This window comes from Rhincodon typus, chromosome 24, assembly GCF_021869965.1.
Source record: "Rhincodon typus isolate 14 chromosome 24, sRhiTyp1.1, whole genome shotgun sequence".
Taxonomy (NCBI): Eukaryota; Metazoa; Chordata; class Chondrichthyes; order Orectolobiformes; family Rhincodontidae; genus Rhincodon; species Rhincodon typus.
The window spans coordinates 2,348,509-2,364,219 of NC_063355.1; the positions used below are offsets into that span (position 1 = coordinate 2,348,509).

General features: G+C 44.3%; 1 protein-coding gene across 1 annotated transcript in view; it reads left to right on the forward strand.

Annotated features, from left to right (window-relative positions):
- med15 (mediator complex subunit 15) overlaps nt 1–15,304 on the forward strand; it is a 97,308-nt gene extending 82,004 nt beyond the window's left edge. The window contains exons 10-14 of the mRNA XM_048611684.1: nt 4,142–4,145; nt 7,099–7,229; nt 8,525–8,691; nt 8,911–9,009; nt 14,809–15,304. Of these exons, the coding sequence (XP_048467641.1) occupies nt 4,142–4,145; nt 7,099–7,229; nt 8,525–8,691; nt 8,911–9,009; nt 14,809–14,945 (538 nt within the window). The 3' untranslated portion in view covers nt 14,946–15,304. The remainder of the gene's footprint in view (nt 1–4,141; nt 4,146–7,098; nt 7,230–8,524; nt 8,692–8,910; nt 9,010–14,808) is intronic.
- Nucleotides 15,305–15,711: the final 407 nt, after the last annotated feature.

A 15,711-nucleotide genomic window follows, 5' to 3' on the forward strand; every position in this document is an offset into this window, starting at 1 on the left:
ACGTCCTTTCTGCCACCATAATACTGTCCTTGACTAACGATGCCACACCTCCCCCTCTTTTACCACCTTCCCTGATCTTACTGAAACATCTAAACACCGGAACCTGCAACAACCATTCCTGTCCTTGCTCTATCCATGTCTCCGAAATGGCCACAACATCGAAGTCCCAGGTACCAACCCATGCTGCAAGTTCGCCCACCTTATTCCGGATGCTCCTGGCATTGAAGTAGACACACTTCAAACTGCCTGCCGGTACACTCCTGCGACCTTGAAACCTTATTCACGACGTTACTACTCTCAACCTCCTGTATACTGGAGCTACAATTCAGGTTCCCATCCCCCGGCTGAATTAGTTTAAACCCTCCTGAAGAGCATTAGCGAATTCCCCCCCCAGGATATTGGTACCCCTCTGGTTCAGGTGTAGACCATCCTGTTTGTAGAGGTCCCACTTACCCCAGAATGAGCCCCAATTGTCCAGGTATCTGAATCCCTCCCTCCTGCACCCTCCCTGTAGCCACGTGTTCAACTGCTCTCTCTCCCTATTTCTCGTCTCGCTAGCACGTGGCACAGGTAACAAACCAGAGATAACAACTCTGTTTGTTCTAGCTCTAAGCTTCCACCCTAGCTCCTTGAATTTCTGCCTTACATCCCCATCCCTTTTCCTACCTATGTCGTTGGTGCCTATGTGGACCACGACTTTGGGCTACTCCCCCTCCCCCTTAAGGATCCCGAAAACACGATCCGAGACATCTCGGACCCCGGCACCTGGGAGGCAACACACCAACCGCTCTCTCGTTCCCACAGAATCTCCTATCTGTCCCCCTAACTATGGAGTCCCCAATGACTAATGCTCTCCTCCTCTCCCCGCTTCCCTTCTGAGCAACAGGGACAGACTCTGTGCCAGAGACCTGTACCCCATGGCTTACCCCTGGTAAGTCGTCCACCCCAACAGTATCCAAAACGGTATACTTGTTTTTGAGTGGAATGGCCACAGGGGATCCCTGCACTGACTGCCTGTTCCCTTTCCGTGCCCTGACTGTAACCCATCTACTTTTTTCCTGTACCTGAGGTGTGACTACCTCCCTGTAACTCCTCTCAATTACCCCCTCAGCCTCCCGAATGATCCGAAGTTCATCCAGCTCCAGCTCCAGTTCCCTAACGCGGTTTCCGAGGAGCTGGGGTTGGTTGCACTTCCCGCAGATGAAGTCAGTGGGGTCACTTGTGGTGACCCTTACCTCCCACATTCTACAGGAGGAGCATGCAACTGCCCTAACATCCATTCCCACTGTTCTGAATTCCCAAACAGACTATTAAAAAAAAAAAACTAGTAGCCTTACCAAATCAGTGCTCAGAACCTTTTTTTTTGGTTAGAGGAGGAGGATGGGGGTGGGAGACACTACCTAGGTAGTGTTTCGGGTAAAGCAACCGCCCAAATATATTACCTCACTTACTCCAAAAATGGAGTCACGCGAGGTAAGACTTTTATAATCGAAAAGCTTACCTTCCCAGGCTGCCCTCGCGCTTCCTCCCGGACTCCCGCCGCTGAAACAACTGAAAGGCTGCAGTCACGCAAGGTAAGACTTTTATAAGTCATCTCATGTTCTTCTTGGGGACCCTGCAGCCTTTAGAACTCAACATCGCGTTCAATAACTTTAGAGCCTAATTCCATCCTTCCATGCTTTTACGCACCCCACACCTAGTCCTGTTGCTTTGTTGTAAAATAGGTTTGCCAGATGAGTTTTTATGACAATTGACAATGGATTCATGGTCATCATTGGACTCACTTCCAGAATTTTATTGAATTCAGATTCTACCATCTGCCTTGGTGGGATTTCCCCAGTAACCTGGGTCTGGCTTAATAGTCCAGCACTTGGTTGTTGCCTCCCCTTGTGTTTCAGAACCCTTTGCATTGATTAAACACTTCCCATTTTTGGTTTTATATTGAGGAAGAAGAGTGGGTGGCACATTGAAAGTTACTGGCAGGAAAATCAGTGGGTGGATTAAGGAAAGCTACATTTGAGAAGTATAGTAGAAAATATAAAGGCTAATGAAGTGCGAGTCGCAGGAGCAGGTGCTTGTGAAACTGGCTGTACGACCCAATGGCTGAAGACCACTGGGGCAAAGCGGAGGTGGCTGAATTACTTAATTATGACCCAGTGGAAATCATTGAAACTCAAAGTGGATGAGATGTCGAAATTCACAGATGAATATAGGAAATGTAGTATCCTTCCATGTCATAAAAAAAGGTGCATAAATGATGTGTAAGGATGATTCTGATCTTTGACTGATTTCCGCTCATTCACTGATGTTGTAGGAGGCGAATGAGAAGAACAAGTGGCCACAAGGCAAGCCCTTGTTGTAATTGTACAGCATCACAAATATGAGCCCACTGTTCAACAAAATAGACATAGGATATGCCACATGTATATCTACAAGTCCCATTTCAGTTGCAGGGAAGGAGTTTGAGATTTTGATTAGGGATTGTATTTTGGAAAGGTCGAATTATTGCTCTAATCTACTCGAAATCTTTAAGAAGTTAATCTAGAAGACGGTGTTACTGAATGGTGCATAGAGCAGTAACAAATGGAATTTAAGCATGCGAAAACGCATGGTTAAAATTGGAAGCAACGCTTCATGAGTTAGTTCATGTCACTTAAACGTCAAAGGATTTATTTACAAATTATAACTAGCTTGGAGTGAACTTGTCTTTAGCTGTTAGATTGGTAAATGTTGTTATGAATTACAAATCTAGATAAGTTGAAAGGGTCTTAAACTAAGAATTAGGGGCAAGGATCACGTGGAAAATGAGGTAAGTTAGTAGACACAAGGTAAAGGAGGAATATAGTAACATGGGAAATGAAGGTTGGAGAATGGCACATTGAAACAGAAGGCTATTTTGACATTCAAGAAAAATAGGAAGCTAGGTAAGGGTGATGGTGTGGAGGTAGTATTGCGTGACAAATCTACCTAAAAATTGGATTGGCAGTCATGAGGTTGAGTTCATAGAATGCTTTCGAGGGAATTTCTTAGAGCAGCATTATTTGGAACTGACCAGAAAGCAGGTTAGATTAGACTGGGTGTTGTGAAATGTAACAGAATTAATTAATGACCTAAGAGTTAAGACACCCCTAGGTAGCAGCAACCGCAATATGATTTGCATCTGGTTTGAAAGGGAGAAGATTCAATCTACAACTAGTGTTTCATACTTAAATAAGGACAGTCATGTGGGCATGGAAGCTGATCTAGCTGAAGTGAACTGAGAGATTAGTCCAGGGGATTAATCAATCGAGACACAGTGACATACATTTAAGGGGATATTTCAGTATACTTGGAATAAGTATATTTATGCTATGAAAAAAAATTCTACAGGGAGGACCCACCGTCTGTGGTTAACAAAAGAAGTTAAGGAAAGCAGCATGTTTAAGGAAAAGGCATACAAGTACGCAAAGATGTAGCAGGTCAAATGATTGGTCAGAACTTAAAGAACAGCAGAGAATGACTAAAGTGTATGAGACAAAGCTGGCTAGAAATTTTAAAATTGATAGCAAGAATTTCAACAGGTATTTAAAAAGGCAAAAAAGTAAACAAAAAAGTGAAGAAGGGTCCCAACCAGAAATATCAATTTTCCTGCTGCTCTAATGCTGCCTGGCCTGCTGTGTTCCTCCAGCTCCACACTGTGTTATCTCTTAAGTAAAGTGAGTATTGGGCCCCCAGACGGTGAGAATGGGATGTAGAAATGCAGTTAATAGTGGATAATAAATAAATGGCAGATGTAACTAACAAATGTTACACTTCTGTCTTCATTACAGAGAATATAATAAGCATGTCAATAACAGCTGAAAATCGGTAGGTGGTAGAAGGAGAGAACCTAGTGAAATTGCAATCATGAGGCATGTAGACAAACCGATGAAGCTGTGAGTTGATGAGTCTCTGGGTCCAGGTGGATCTGTGTGTTCAAAACATGTGTTCAAATCACAAAACGTTAGCCTACAGGTACAGCAGGTGATCAGGAAGGCTAATGGAATGTCATCCTTTATTACAAGGGAATTGAACATAAAAATAAGGATGTAATGTTCCAGTTATACAGGGTATTGTTGAGAGCCACATGTTGAACAATTCAGTTTTTGTCTCCTTATTTAAGGAAAGATGTAAATGCATTTTATTCAGGGGAGGTTTACTGGATTGATACCTGGTTGTCTTATGAGGAAAGGTTAGACAGCATGCATGTTTCCACTGGAGTTTAGTAGAGTGAGAGGTGACTTGATTAAAGTCTATAAGATCCTGAATGGTCTTGACAAGATGGACATGGAAAGGATGTTTCTTCTCCTGAGTCTGTCCTGAACGAGGGGCACTGTTTTAAAATTAGTGGCCACCCTTTCAAGAAAGAGATGAGGAGAGTTTTGTTTTCTCTCAAAGGGATGTGCGACTTTGGCGCACTCTGCCTCAGAAGACAGTGGAGGCAGATTCTTTCATTATTTTTAAGACAGAGGTCTTATTAAGCAGAAGAATCAGAGTTTGTCGGGTTGGATGGGAATGTAGAATTTGAAACACAAACAGATCAGCCATGATCTTACTGATTGGCAGAACAAGCTCAAGGGACCAAATGTGTGTCTTCTATTTCCTATGTTCATAACGTGTGATATTAATCACTAGACAAACTTGTGTTGTCCTCTACAAAACAGTCAACTTTCCATTGAGAATAGGTGATGCAATGTGGCCATCTATTGGTCTAGTGACATATAGCACATACAGATCACACGGCAATGTTAGTTGATAGGTTCAGAACAAGCTCTGGTATTTGTTCCTCCAGGTATATGAATAAATAGGCTCATTTTCATTGATTCTTGACAGTACACCTGGATGAGTTAGTAATTCAAAGTCCTGTATAGATATCTCCCCCAGTGGGTACAGAAAGCTAATGCTTTCTGTCAATATTATCAATAAGATGATTTAACTCCAATGTACAAGAATATGTGCAGTATAATTAATTTTAACCTACAAAGGAACAAATGTGGATTTCAGAAAGGCCCTAGTCAATTCTCACAAAACATGATGTGTGCAAATGAGGTAGATTGTGAAGATTCCATCTGGGTTGTTGTGTTGATAAATAAACATGGAAAGTCGGTCCTGTTAGAATTTTGTAGGGCTCTATAAATTTCCCTCTGATTCTTCTAAACTCCACTGAATATAGTCCAAACTGATCCAATCTCTCTCCATACGTCAGTCCTGTCATCCCAGGAATCAATCAATCTGGTAAACCTTTGTTGCACTCCCTCCAAAGTCAGAACATCCTTCCTCAAAAGAAAACTGTACAAAATATCCACGTGTGATCTCTCCAAGTTCCTGTACAATGTAGCAAGGCATCTCTGCCTCTGAACTCAAATCCTGTTGCTATGGAGACCAGCATACAATTTGTCATCTTCACACCTGCTACACCTGCATGTTTACACAATAGGCATAAAAGAACCACTGGGTACAGTGATGCATCAGAGCAGAAGTAATTTTTAGGGTCCGTGGGGCCCACTGTTTGTCAATCTTTGTGACAGAACGTTGTCGGAATTTAGATTGGCAGCACTGTGTAATGATGCTACTCAATGCGTAGTAATCTGTAGGGATCTGACTAGACTCAGTCACTGGCCAGAATTGTGGATTGTGGAACAAAAATCAAACTGGAAATAACAGAGCAGGAAAGAGATTCAGATGTTCAGGTGGAGAAGTCATTCAAACTAGTGGATTATTTATTTGCAAGCAGTGAGGAAAGCAAATGAAATATGTGATATTGGAAAATGATTTTTGCCAGCAAAGTGATGTTGAAGATGTACCTGGCTTTAGTGAAACTATCTGGAGCACTGTATTGAATTTTGGCCTTTGCATTAAGGCAGGCATAATGAAGCTAGTTCATTATGGGGGAGCAAACATGACGAATTCTGGGGAAAGATTCTGCACCGTGGGATTTTAGTGTCTGGAAGGAGTATCTCGATAGTCTTTGGAAAATGTCCTTCTGTCTGGACAAGGTACGAGGCCTGCTGGGCAGTTTAGATTTATTGAGCAATCTCAGCATTATTCCAATGCAAAACGTGGTCATTTGCTCCTTTTGTGTCAATCTGGGTTCTCCAAATGAACAATGCACCTCATTTCCTTATCTTCTCTTCATAACTGTTCACGTTCTTCCTTTACAAATAATCCAATTCACTCTTGAATGCCTCAATTGAACCACATTCTCAAGCACTGTATACCACATCCTAACCACTCGCTGTGTGAATTGCTTGCTTCACATGTCATCATTGTGTCACCCAGCAATCGAAAAGTGAGGTGGGACTTGTGCTCTCAGTTTAGTCATGAACTCATGATTGAAACTATACCAATTGCAGTATGATAAAATTATGCTTTCACAAGATGAGTGGGAGATCATTCCCTAATATGGATTAAATGTATAAAAGTCTTGTCAGTCACTGACAACAATATGGCTTCCAGACATGATGGATGAGGCAGTTATCCAGTCGGTTCCCTCCTTGTGTTATTCTGCTGGAATTGATGTCACTGTTTAAAGTTCACAGAAAACAGAATGAATTTTAGAAATATGGATTAAAGTCTCAGAGTGAGCACTAGCTAAGAAAGAGTCTGAAGAAGCGGCCATGGGTTCCTGTTAGTAAATAGTTCAGCGTATTTAGTTTGAGAATCTCAGCGTGGGCTGATGAAGTTTGAAAGAGGAGGATCTTGGACTGCTGTTTTGAAAAGGTGGGAGAACATTAAGAGGGATGTATGCTTTGTATATCAATTGTTGGAATTTTGCTGATGCAGTCTGCTGATTGTCTCTCTAACCACATCCTAACCCAGCATTGTAAAGTACCAGCCATTGTCTGCCAAGCTTGCTCCTGACTCCTGTTGTTAAAATCTTGGTTTCTCATTTTGCAATGTTTTAGGCAGTAACTTCATTGGAAAGCAGTGTCCAAAGGAATGGTGACTAGCTTCTTTATGCCTGAGCTACCTGTTGTCATGATAGGGATATTTTTATCCTGTTATCAAGTTGACCTGTCCATTAATACTGACTGGTTTGGTGTTGGTAATGATGAGCAGTACCTCGAGTCACTGCCACAGGTCCTGTCCGTACCCTGCTCACTGAAGGGCTTGAGCCGAGGCTGGAACTGTAATGGGCAGTCACCAAGCAGAGGCCAGGACAAGAAAGAGACTGATAGAAAACGACAGGCTCAGTCTTTTGTAAATAAATGGTTGGAAGCTGGGAAACCCTGCCTGCTCAGAGCCATTCCTTGTCTCTTGATGCTGGAGAGGAAGTAATACTGAACTGTATTCAGTATCCCAAGTCATAACTGGAAGCTGAGGGAAGTGGCTAAAACACTTGGCCAGATCACACATGATGATCAGTCATGTGAGCATGTCTGTGGGAACACAGCGGAAGATCATAATTGATCAGCAGTGGGGAATATATAACAACCAAACAAAATAAACAAAAGAGAAGTATGGCACAGGAACAGGCCCTTCGGCCTTCCAAGCCTGTACTGATCATCATGCCCTGACTAAACTAAAAACAAACCTTCTGCTCTTATTCAGTTTGTATCCCTCTATTCCTCCTTATTCATGTAACCATCCAGATGCCTCTTAAATGTTGCCAACATGCCTGCTTCCACCACCACCTCTGGCAGTGCATTCCAGGCTCCTACCACACTCTGCTTGAAAATCTTTCCTCACTCATCTCCTTAAACTTTTGCCCTCTCACCTTGAATCTGTGCCCCTTTGTAATTGAAACTTCAACCCTGGGGATAAAGCCTCTGACTATCCACCCTATCTATGCCTGTCATAATTTTGTAAACCTCTATCAGGTCTCCTCTCAGCCTCTGTCTTTCCAGTGAAAATAATCCTAGTCTTTTTAACCTTTTCTCATAACCAATGCCCTCGAGACTGGGCAACATCCTGGTGAACCTGCACTCTCTCCAAAGCTTCCACGTCCTTCTGGTAATGTGGTGACCAATACTGCACGCACTACTCCAAATGTGGCCCAACAAGGGTTTTATATAGCTGCAACATGTTTGGCCAACTCTTGTACTCCATGCCGCAGCTGATGAGGGCAAGTGTGCCATATGCCTTCTTATTCATTTTGGCCACCTCTGTTGCCATTTTCGGGGAACTGTGGACCTGCATGCCCAGATCCGTTTGTATGTTAGTGTTCCTAAGGGTTCTGCCATTTACAGTATAATTCACACCTAAATTTGATCCTCCAAAATGCATCACTTCACATTTGTCTGGATTAAACTCCATCCACCATTTCTGTGCCCCAGTCGTCAGTCTATCTATATCCTGTTGTATATTTTCACAATCATCGGCACTATCAGCAACTCCACCAATCTCCGTGTCATCTGCAAACAATCATGACTCTTATAGCATGATGCTGTGTTGACCAGATTTTAATCTGCAAGAAGCAAAGGGAGTTCCAGAAAAAGATTCAAAGTGCAGCAGTGCTTGGCTCATCATCATAATCAACTAAACACTGATGACCTCTTCCTTACAGGGCCCCTTTGATCTCGCCACGGAAACGCAAACACGACGAGGATGAGAGGCAGACCATTCCCAATGTTTTACAGGGTGAGGTTGCGCGGCTAAATCCGAAATTCCTGGTGAATTTGGACCCATCCCACTGCAGTAATAATGGAACAGTCCATCTCATATGTAAATTAGGTGAGTGGAGACGAATTCTGGTACCCTTCTGATCAGTACTCAGTGACAATTTAAATATAATTGATTTCAGCTTTGAAATGATTAAAACTGTTTTGCCTTCAAAAGATTGACTAGTTTTGTGATTGAGAGGATGTGATGTGATTGCAACATGATTTTTTCAGGTCTGAGTAGATTATTGCTGATTATTTGGCCTAATATTGATATATCTTTTCCTGCCAGATGACAAGAGTCTGCCTAGTGTGCCCCCACTGCAGCTAAGTGTTCCAGCTGATTATCCAGACCAGAGCCCTCAGTGGACAGATGACTCCCAACAGTATGGTAAGAGGATTGTGGGACTCCTCATGTGTTATAATACAGGATGTATTTGTTTGAAGAGACAGATCACTCCCTCCTTGCAGATGGCATTCCTCCTTGTACACACGGTGGCTCAGTGGTTAGCACTGCTGCCTCATAGCGCCGGCGACCCGGGTTTGATTCCACCCTCTGGCGACTATCTGTATGGAGTTTGCACATTCTCCCCGTGTCTGCGTCGGTTTCCTCTGTGTGCTCCGGTTTCCTCCCACAGTCCGAAGATGTGTAGGTTAGGTGGATTGGCCATGCTAAATTGCCCGTAGTGTTCAGGAATGTGTAGATTAAGTGAGTTATAGGGGGATGGGTCTGGTTGGGATGCTGCAAGGATCGGTGTGGACTTGTTGGGCTGAAGGGCCTGTTTCCACACTGTAGGGATTCTATTAAAAAATTCTGTAAAACATTTATGGATTTATATTATAATGAATTATTTGGTGAAGGATAGAAGTGTGCCAATCTTTAACACATTTTTATAAGCATTTATTTACAAGAGTTGCATGTTACAATCAAGCAACTCTTAACCCACTACCACTGTTTCAATGTTGTTTTTTCTATTCATTTGTGGGATGTGGGATGTGGGCGTCACTGGATAGCCAGCATTTCTTGCCCATCCCTAGTTATCCTTGAGAAGGTGGTGGTGAGCTGCCTTCTTGAACCGCTGCAGTCCATCTGGTGTGAATTGATCCACAATGCCTTTAGGGAGTTCCAGAACTTTTACCCAGTGACAGTGAAGGAACGGCAATATATTTCCAAGTCAGGATAGTGAGTGGCTTGGAAGGGAACTTGAAGGTGGTGGTGTTCCCATATATCTCCTGCCCTTGTCGTTCTAAATGGAAGTGGTTGTGGGTTTGGAAGGTGCTGTTTGGAGAATTTCTTCAGTGAATCTTGCAGATAGTATACGCTGCTGCTACTGAGCGTCGGTGGTGGAGGGAGTGGATGCTAGTGGATGTAGTGCCAATCAAACGGGCTGTTTTGACCTGGATGGTGTCGAACTTCGAGTGTTGTTGGGGCTGCACTCATCCAGGCAAGTGGGGAGTATTCCATCACACTCCTGACTTGTGCTTTGTAGGTGGTGGACAGGCTTTGAGGAGTCAGGAGGTGAGTTACTCACCGCAGTATTCCTAGCTTCTGGGCTGCTCTTGTTACCGTTGTGTTTATGTGGTAAGTCCAGTTGAGTTTCTGGTCAATGATAACCCCCAGGATGTTGATAGTGGGGGATTCCGTGACGGTAACGCCATTGAATGTCAAGGGTGGTAGTTAGAATGTCTCTTATTGGTGATGGTCATAGCCTGGCATTTGTGTGCCGCGAATCTCACTTGCCACTTGTCAGCCCAAGCCTTGATATTGTCCAGAACTCGTTGCATGTGAACGTGGACTGCTTCAGTACCTGAGGAGTCACGAATGGTGCTGAACATTGTGCAATCATCGGCGAACATTCTCCCTTCTGACCTTATGGTCCAGGAAGGTCATTGATGTAGCAGCTGAAGATGGCTGGGCCTCGGACACTACCCTGAGGAACTCCTGCAGAGATGTCCTAAGATGATTGACCTCCCACAACCACGACCATTTTCCTATGTGTCAGGTTTGACTCCAACCATCGGAGCGTTTGCCCCCTGATACCCATTGATTCCAGTTTCACGAGGGCTCCTTGATGCCACACTCGGTCGAATGCATACCTTGATATCAAGGGCTGTCACTCTCACCTCACCTCTGGAATTCAGCTGTGTTGTCCATGTTTGAACCAAGGCTGTAATGAGGTCAGGAGCTGAGTGGCCCTGATGGAACCCAAACTGGGCATCGCTGAGCAGGTGCTGCTTGGTAGCACTGTTGATGACGTGTCTATTTATATCTCTCTTTGAATCTCCAGTTAGCTTTCCCTTCCTGCTAACAATTAATGTACTTCTCCAAAGCATTAGTGTTGACTAATAAAAAATCAAGATGAATTTAAAAACAGAATGGAGAGTGCAGTAAAGTATAGATCACCTGATTTAAGGAAGCATGTAACTGCTTTGGAAGTAGTTCAGAGGTTTGCCAGACTTGGAATGGGTACGTTGTGTGGCAAGAAAATGTTGGACAGGCTGAGCTTTTATCTGTTGGAATTTAGAAGAGTAAGAGGCGACTTGCTTGAAATGTATAAGATCCTAAGGCTTCGTGACTGGATGAATATGGAGAGGATGTTCCCTCTTGTGGGAAAATGTACAATGTGGGATTCAGTTTGCGAGCTAACGAACTGCTGCATCCCCAATCCGAGCTACTGACTTTCACGAAGACTTTGACAATGTGGGATTGCCGATCGAAGGCAGATGAGAATTTAATTCTCTGAGGGTCACAAGTCTTTGGAATTCTCTTCCTGAAAAGGTGGTGGAAGCGGAATGTTTGAACGTTTTTAGGGGAGAGCTGAATACATTCTTGATCAGCAGTGGGCTGGAATGTTATTGGTGTTGGCAGCATTGTGGGTTTGAGGTTACAAGTAGATCAGCCATGATCTTATTAATTGGTACAGCAGGCTCAAGGGGCTAAATGGCCTACCCCCTGCTCCTAATTTATATTGAACGAGGGAGAGTCTCATTGAAACTATCATAAAGGTCTACCATGAACATGTAAGTTGTCAAAGTAATGAAATTTGGAACAGTGGAGACTGGACATAAATGTGCTGTTTCATTGCCTTTACTGATATTTGCAGAGAAATCTATCAGTTCCTGGGAATAATGTGGTAAAAGTAGTCATTTCACAATTGATGCTTTTTCAAGCAAAGATCTTTAGTTTTTTTTCAAAGTCTATATAGCATTGACACACGCTTTAGGCTAAGTGACTGGAGAATCTCTCTCTTTCACACATTCATGCAATCACTTTTTTTTGTTTCAGCATTTATTACCCATCCTTTGAGAAGGTGGTGGTGAGTTTCCTTCTTGAACTACTGTAGTCCATTTGCAGTACATACACCAGCCATTAGGGTAGGAGTTCCATCCCTTTTGTCCCAGAGATAAAAGATCCCAATAAAAACCAAAAGAACTGCAGATGCTGTAAATCAGGAACAAAAACAAAGTTGCTGGAAAAGCTCAGCAGGTCTGGCAGCATCTGTGAAGGAGAAAACAGAGTTGACGTTTCGGGTCCGGTGACCCTTCCTCAGAACTGATGGTGGCTGGGAAAACGTCAGTTTATATGCAGAAAATAGGGAGGTGGGTGGGGTAGGGAGTAAATGATAGGATAGAGCCCAAAGAGAGAGAAAGACATTTGGACAGACAAAGGAGTTGCTAACGATCAGGCTGGGAGGGTGAGTAGTTGTTAATGGGGACTGTTAGTGACTAACAACAGGGGATGTGTAATGGCAGGCTATGTGGTAACAAGGCCATGTGTGTGGGGTGAGGGGCTGGGACATGGGAGAGTTTAGGCTCTAAATTATTGAACTCAATGTTGAGTCTGGAGGGCTGTCAGGTCCCTAAGCGGAAAATGAGGTGTTGCTCCTCCAGCTTGCGTTGGACTTCACTGGAACACTGCAGCAAGCCAGAGACAGAGATGTTGGCCAGGGAGCAGGGTGGTGTGTTGAAGTGGCAGGCAACAGGTAGTTCAGGGCCTTTTCTGCGAGCAGAACGTAGATGTTCTGCTAAGCGTAGACTTGGCAACTGCTTTGTTTCCCCAATGTAGAGGAGGCCACATTGTGAGCAGCGAATGCAGTAGACTAGATTCTGGGATGTGCAGGTGAAGTGTTGCTTCACCTGGAAGATACGTTTGGGCCTTTGGATACTGGGGAGGGAGGAGGTAAATGGGCAGGTGTTGCACCTTTGCCGGTTACAGGGGAAGGTGCCGTAGGGCTGTGGGGAGGTGTTGGGCATGAAGGAAGTGTGAACCAGAATGTCCCAGAGAGAACGGTCCCTGCGGAAGGCGGACAAGGGAGGGGAGGAGAATATGTGTCTGGTGGTGGCATCTTGCTGGAGGTGGCGGAAATGGCTTCTGGATGTGGATGCTGGTGGGATGGTAGGTGAGGATGAGGGGAACCCTATCGCTGTTGTGGGAGGGAAGAGAAGGGGTGAGGGCAGAAGTGCAGGAGATGGGTCAGACCTGGTTGAGGGCCCTGTCGACAACGGAGCTGGGGAATCCTCAGCTGAGGAAGAAGGTGGACATTTCGGAGGCTCCCTTGTCGAAGTTGGCCTTATCTGAACATATGCGACGGAGACGGAGGAACTGAGAGAATGGGATGGAGTCTTTACAGGAAGTGGGGTGTGAGGATGTATAATCCAGGTAGCTGTGGGAGTCAGTGGGTTGAAAATGGATATTAGTGGCCAGTCTATCCCCAGAAATGGAAACAGAAATGTCGAGGAAGGGAGGGGAGGAGTCAGAGATAGACCAGGTGAAATCAGAGGCGAAATTGATGAAGTTTTCCAACTCCAGACAAGAGAGGGAAGCAGCACCGATGATATCATTGATGTATTGGAGACAGAGTTGTGGGTGGGGGCCAGAATAGGACTGCTACAAGGAATGTTCCACGTACCCCACAAAGAGACAGGCATAACTAGGGCCCATGTGGGTACCCATGGCCACCCCTCTTACCTGAAGAAAATGAGAGGAGTTGAAAGAGAAGTTGTTGAGGGTGAGAACAAGCTCAGCCAAGCGGAGAAGGGCGGTGGTGGGTGGGGATGGTTCAGGTCTTTGCTCCAGGAAGAAGCAGAGAGCCCTAAGACCCTCCTGGTGAGGAATGGACGTGTAAAGGGATTGCACGTCCATGGTAAAGAGGAGGTGGCTGGAGCCAGTAAACTGGAAGTTTTGAAACCAGCATAAAGCTTCAGATGAATCATGGATGTATGTGGGTACGGATTGGACCGGGGGGAGAAGACTGAGTCAAGGTAGGAAGAGATGAGTCCTGTGGGGCACGAGCAGGCTGAAACAATGGGTCTGCCCGGTCTGGCCTTGTTACCACATAGCCTGCCATTATACACCCCCTGTTAGTCACTAACAGTCCCCATTTACAACTATTCACCCTCCGAGCCTGATCGTTAGCAACTCCTTTGTCTGTCCAACTGTCTTTCTCTCTCTTTGGGCTCCATCCTATCATTTACTCCCTACCCCACCCACCTCCCTATTTTCTGCATATAAACTGACGTTTTCCCAGCCACCATCAGTTCTGAGGAAGGGTCACCGGACCCGAAACGTTAACTCTGTTTTCTCCTTCACAGATGCTGCCAGACCTGCTGAGCTTTTCCGGCAACTTTGTTTTTGTAAAAGATCCCCATGTTCAATTTCAAAAGGGCAGGGGAGTTATGTTATTCTAATCAATGTTCGTCCCTCATTCAACATCACCAAAAACAGATTGGTCATTCAGTGTCAACAGAGGCAGATGCTGGCTTGACGGCACAGCAACTATGACTCAATTTTATTGTAATGAATGATTTTGATGTGCATTTATTCATGTGGGTTATTCTCTGATTGTTGCCTTGTGATACTGACATGGGATTGAATCTCAGTAGATGGGTGTGATCAGGCTCTTCAATGAAAGCCCTGTTCAATGATGTCTGGGACTCTGCTTGTCTGTCATTCTAAGGCATCAGGCAGCACGAGATTCCATGGTTCCTGAGCTGTGGTTCCGTTCTCAGCCAAAAGTGAAATTTGATTACTAAAAATCAAATAATTTTACAAAGTGTGCAGCGCTGAATTGCCAGTGTCAGCAAACAGTCAATGCTTTCATGGATAAGAATGCAGCCTGTAGCAGCACTCTGAGCCTTTCACAATGTGCATTGTGACACCAAACAAACTTGTTTTTCTGTTCACTTGCAGAAGCTAACCCTTTCCTGCAGATGGTTCACCGTGCAATGACATCCAGGCTACTGCAATTGCCAGACAAGCACTCAGTCACTGCACTCCTCAACACGTGGGCACAAAGTGTGAAGCAGGCCTGTTTTTCTGCAGCATAACCCGGTCGGGGAGGAGTGTACTCATTCCAGCATGGAGTCTGTATCTACCAAGGAGCCTTCTAATGGATTCACTAAGAAGCTAAATGTGTGGAAAAATAGAGGACTTGCACTGTTTAGCTCTCTTCTTGATCACTTTAAAACAATATGGGACCTTTTCCTAGCATTTTTTTTTGGATATAAAGATATGTATTAAGAATTCAGTACTTTATTTACAGTCCTTGTTTCTATTTCACATACTGTGTTTGCTCATGGCCTAATGAGGGTGACTCTCAATATCCTTTATGTTACCTGGGCATCTGTGTTTTTAATAATGTATCAGTGAAATTGTCACTGGAGTAAATTTTTTTTCCAAAAGATCAGTTAATTGCTCTTTTTTGTTTACACTGAGCTCAAGTGCCTGATCCTGCAGGAGTGAATATCGCAGGGGCCAGCTTGCTCACTCTCCTGTCCAAATCAGGTTGTATATGCAAGCCCTACCCCAGAACGTGGGCCCATAATCCACGTTGGCATTCCCAAAGGAAGTGCAGCTCTGGCAGCAGTATGCCTGCTGATGAAATATCCTGCTCGCGTGCTTGGTGACGTGGATTTTTGTAAAGAGTTTGTGCTATTCGAAGTAAAGCTGTCCTCGTTATGACTACAACAAACTTCACTTAAAAACAATTTAACTGGTTGTTATTCTGCATACTGTTTGTGGGAGCTTGCTGTGTTAAAATTGCCTGCTGTGTTATACTTACAGCATTTCATAGCAAAATGTTTGAGGATACTT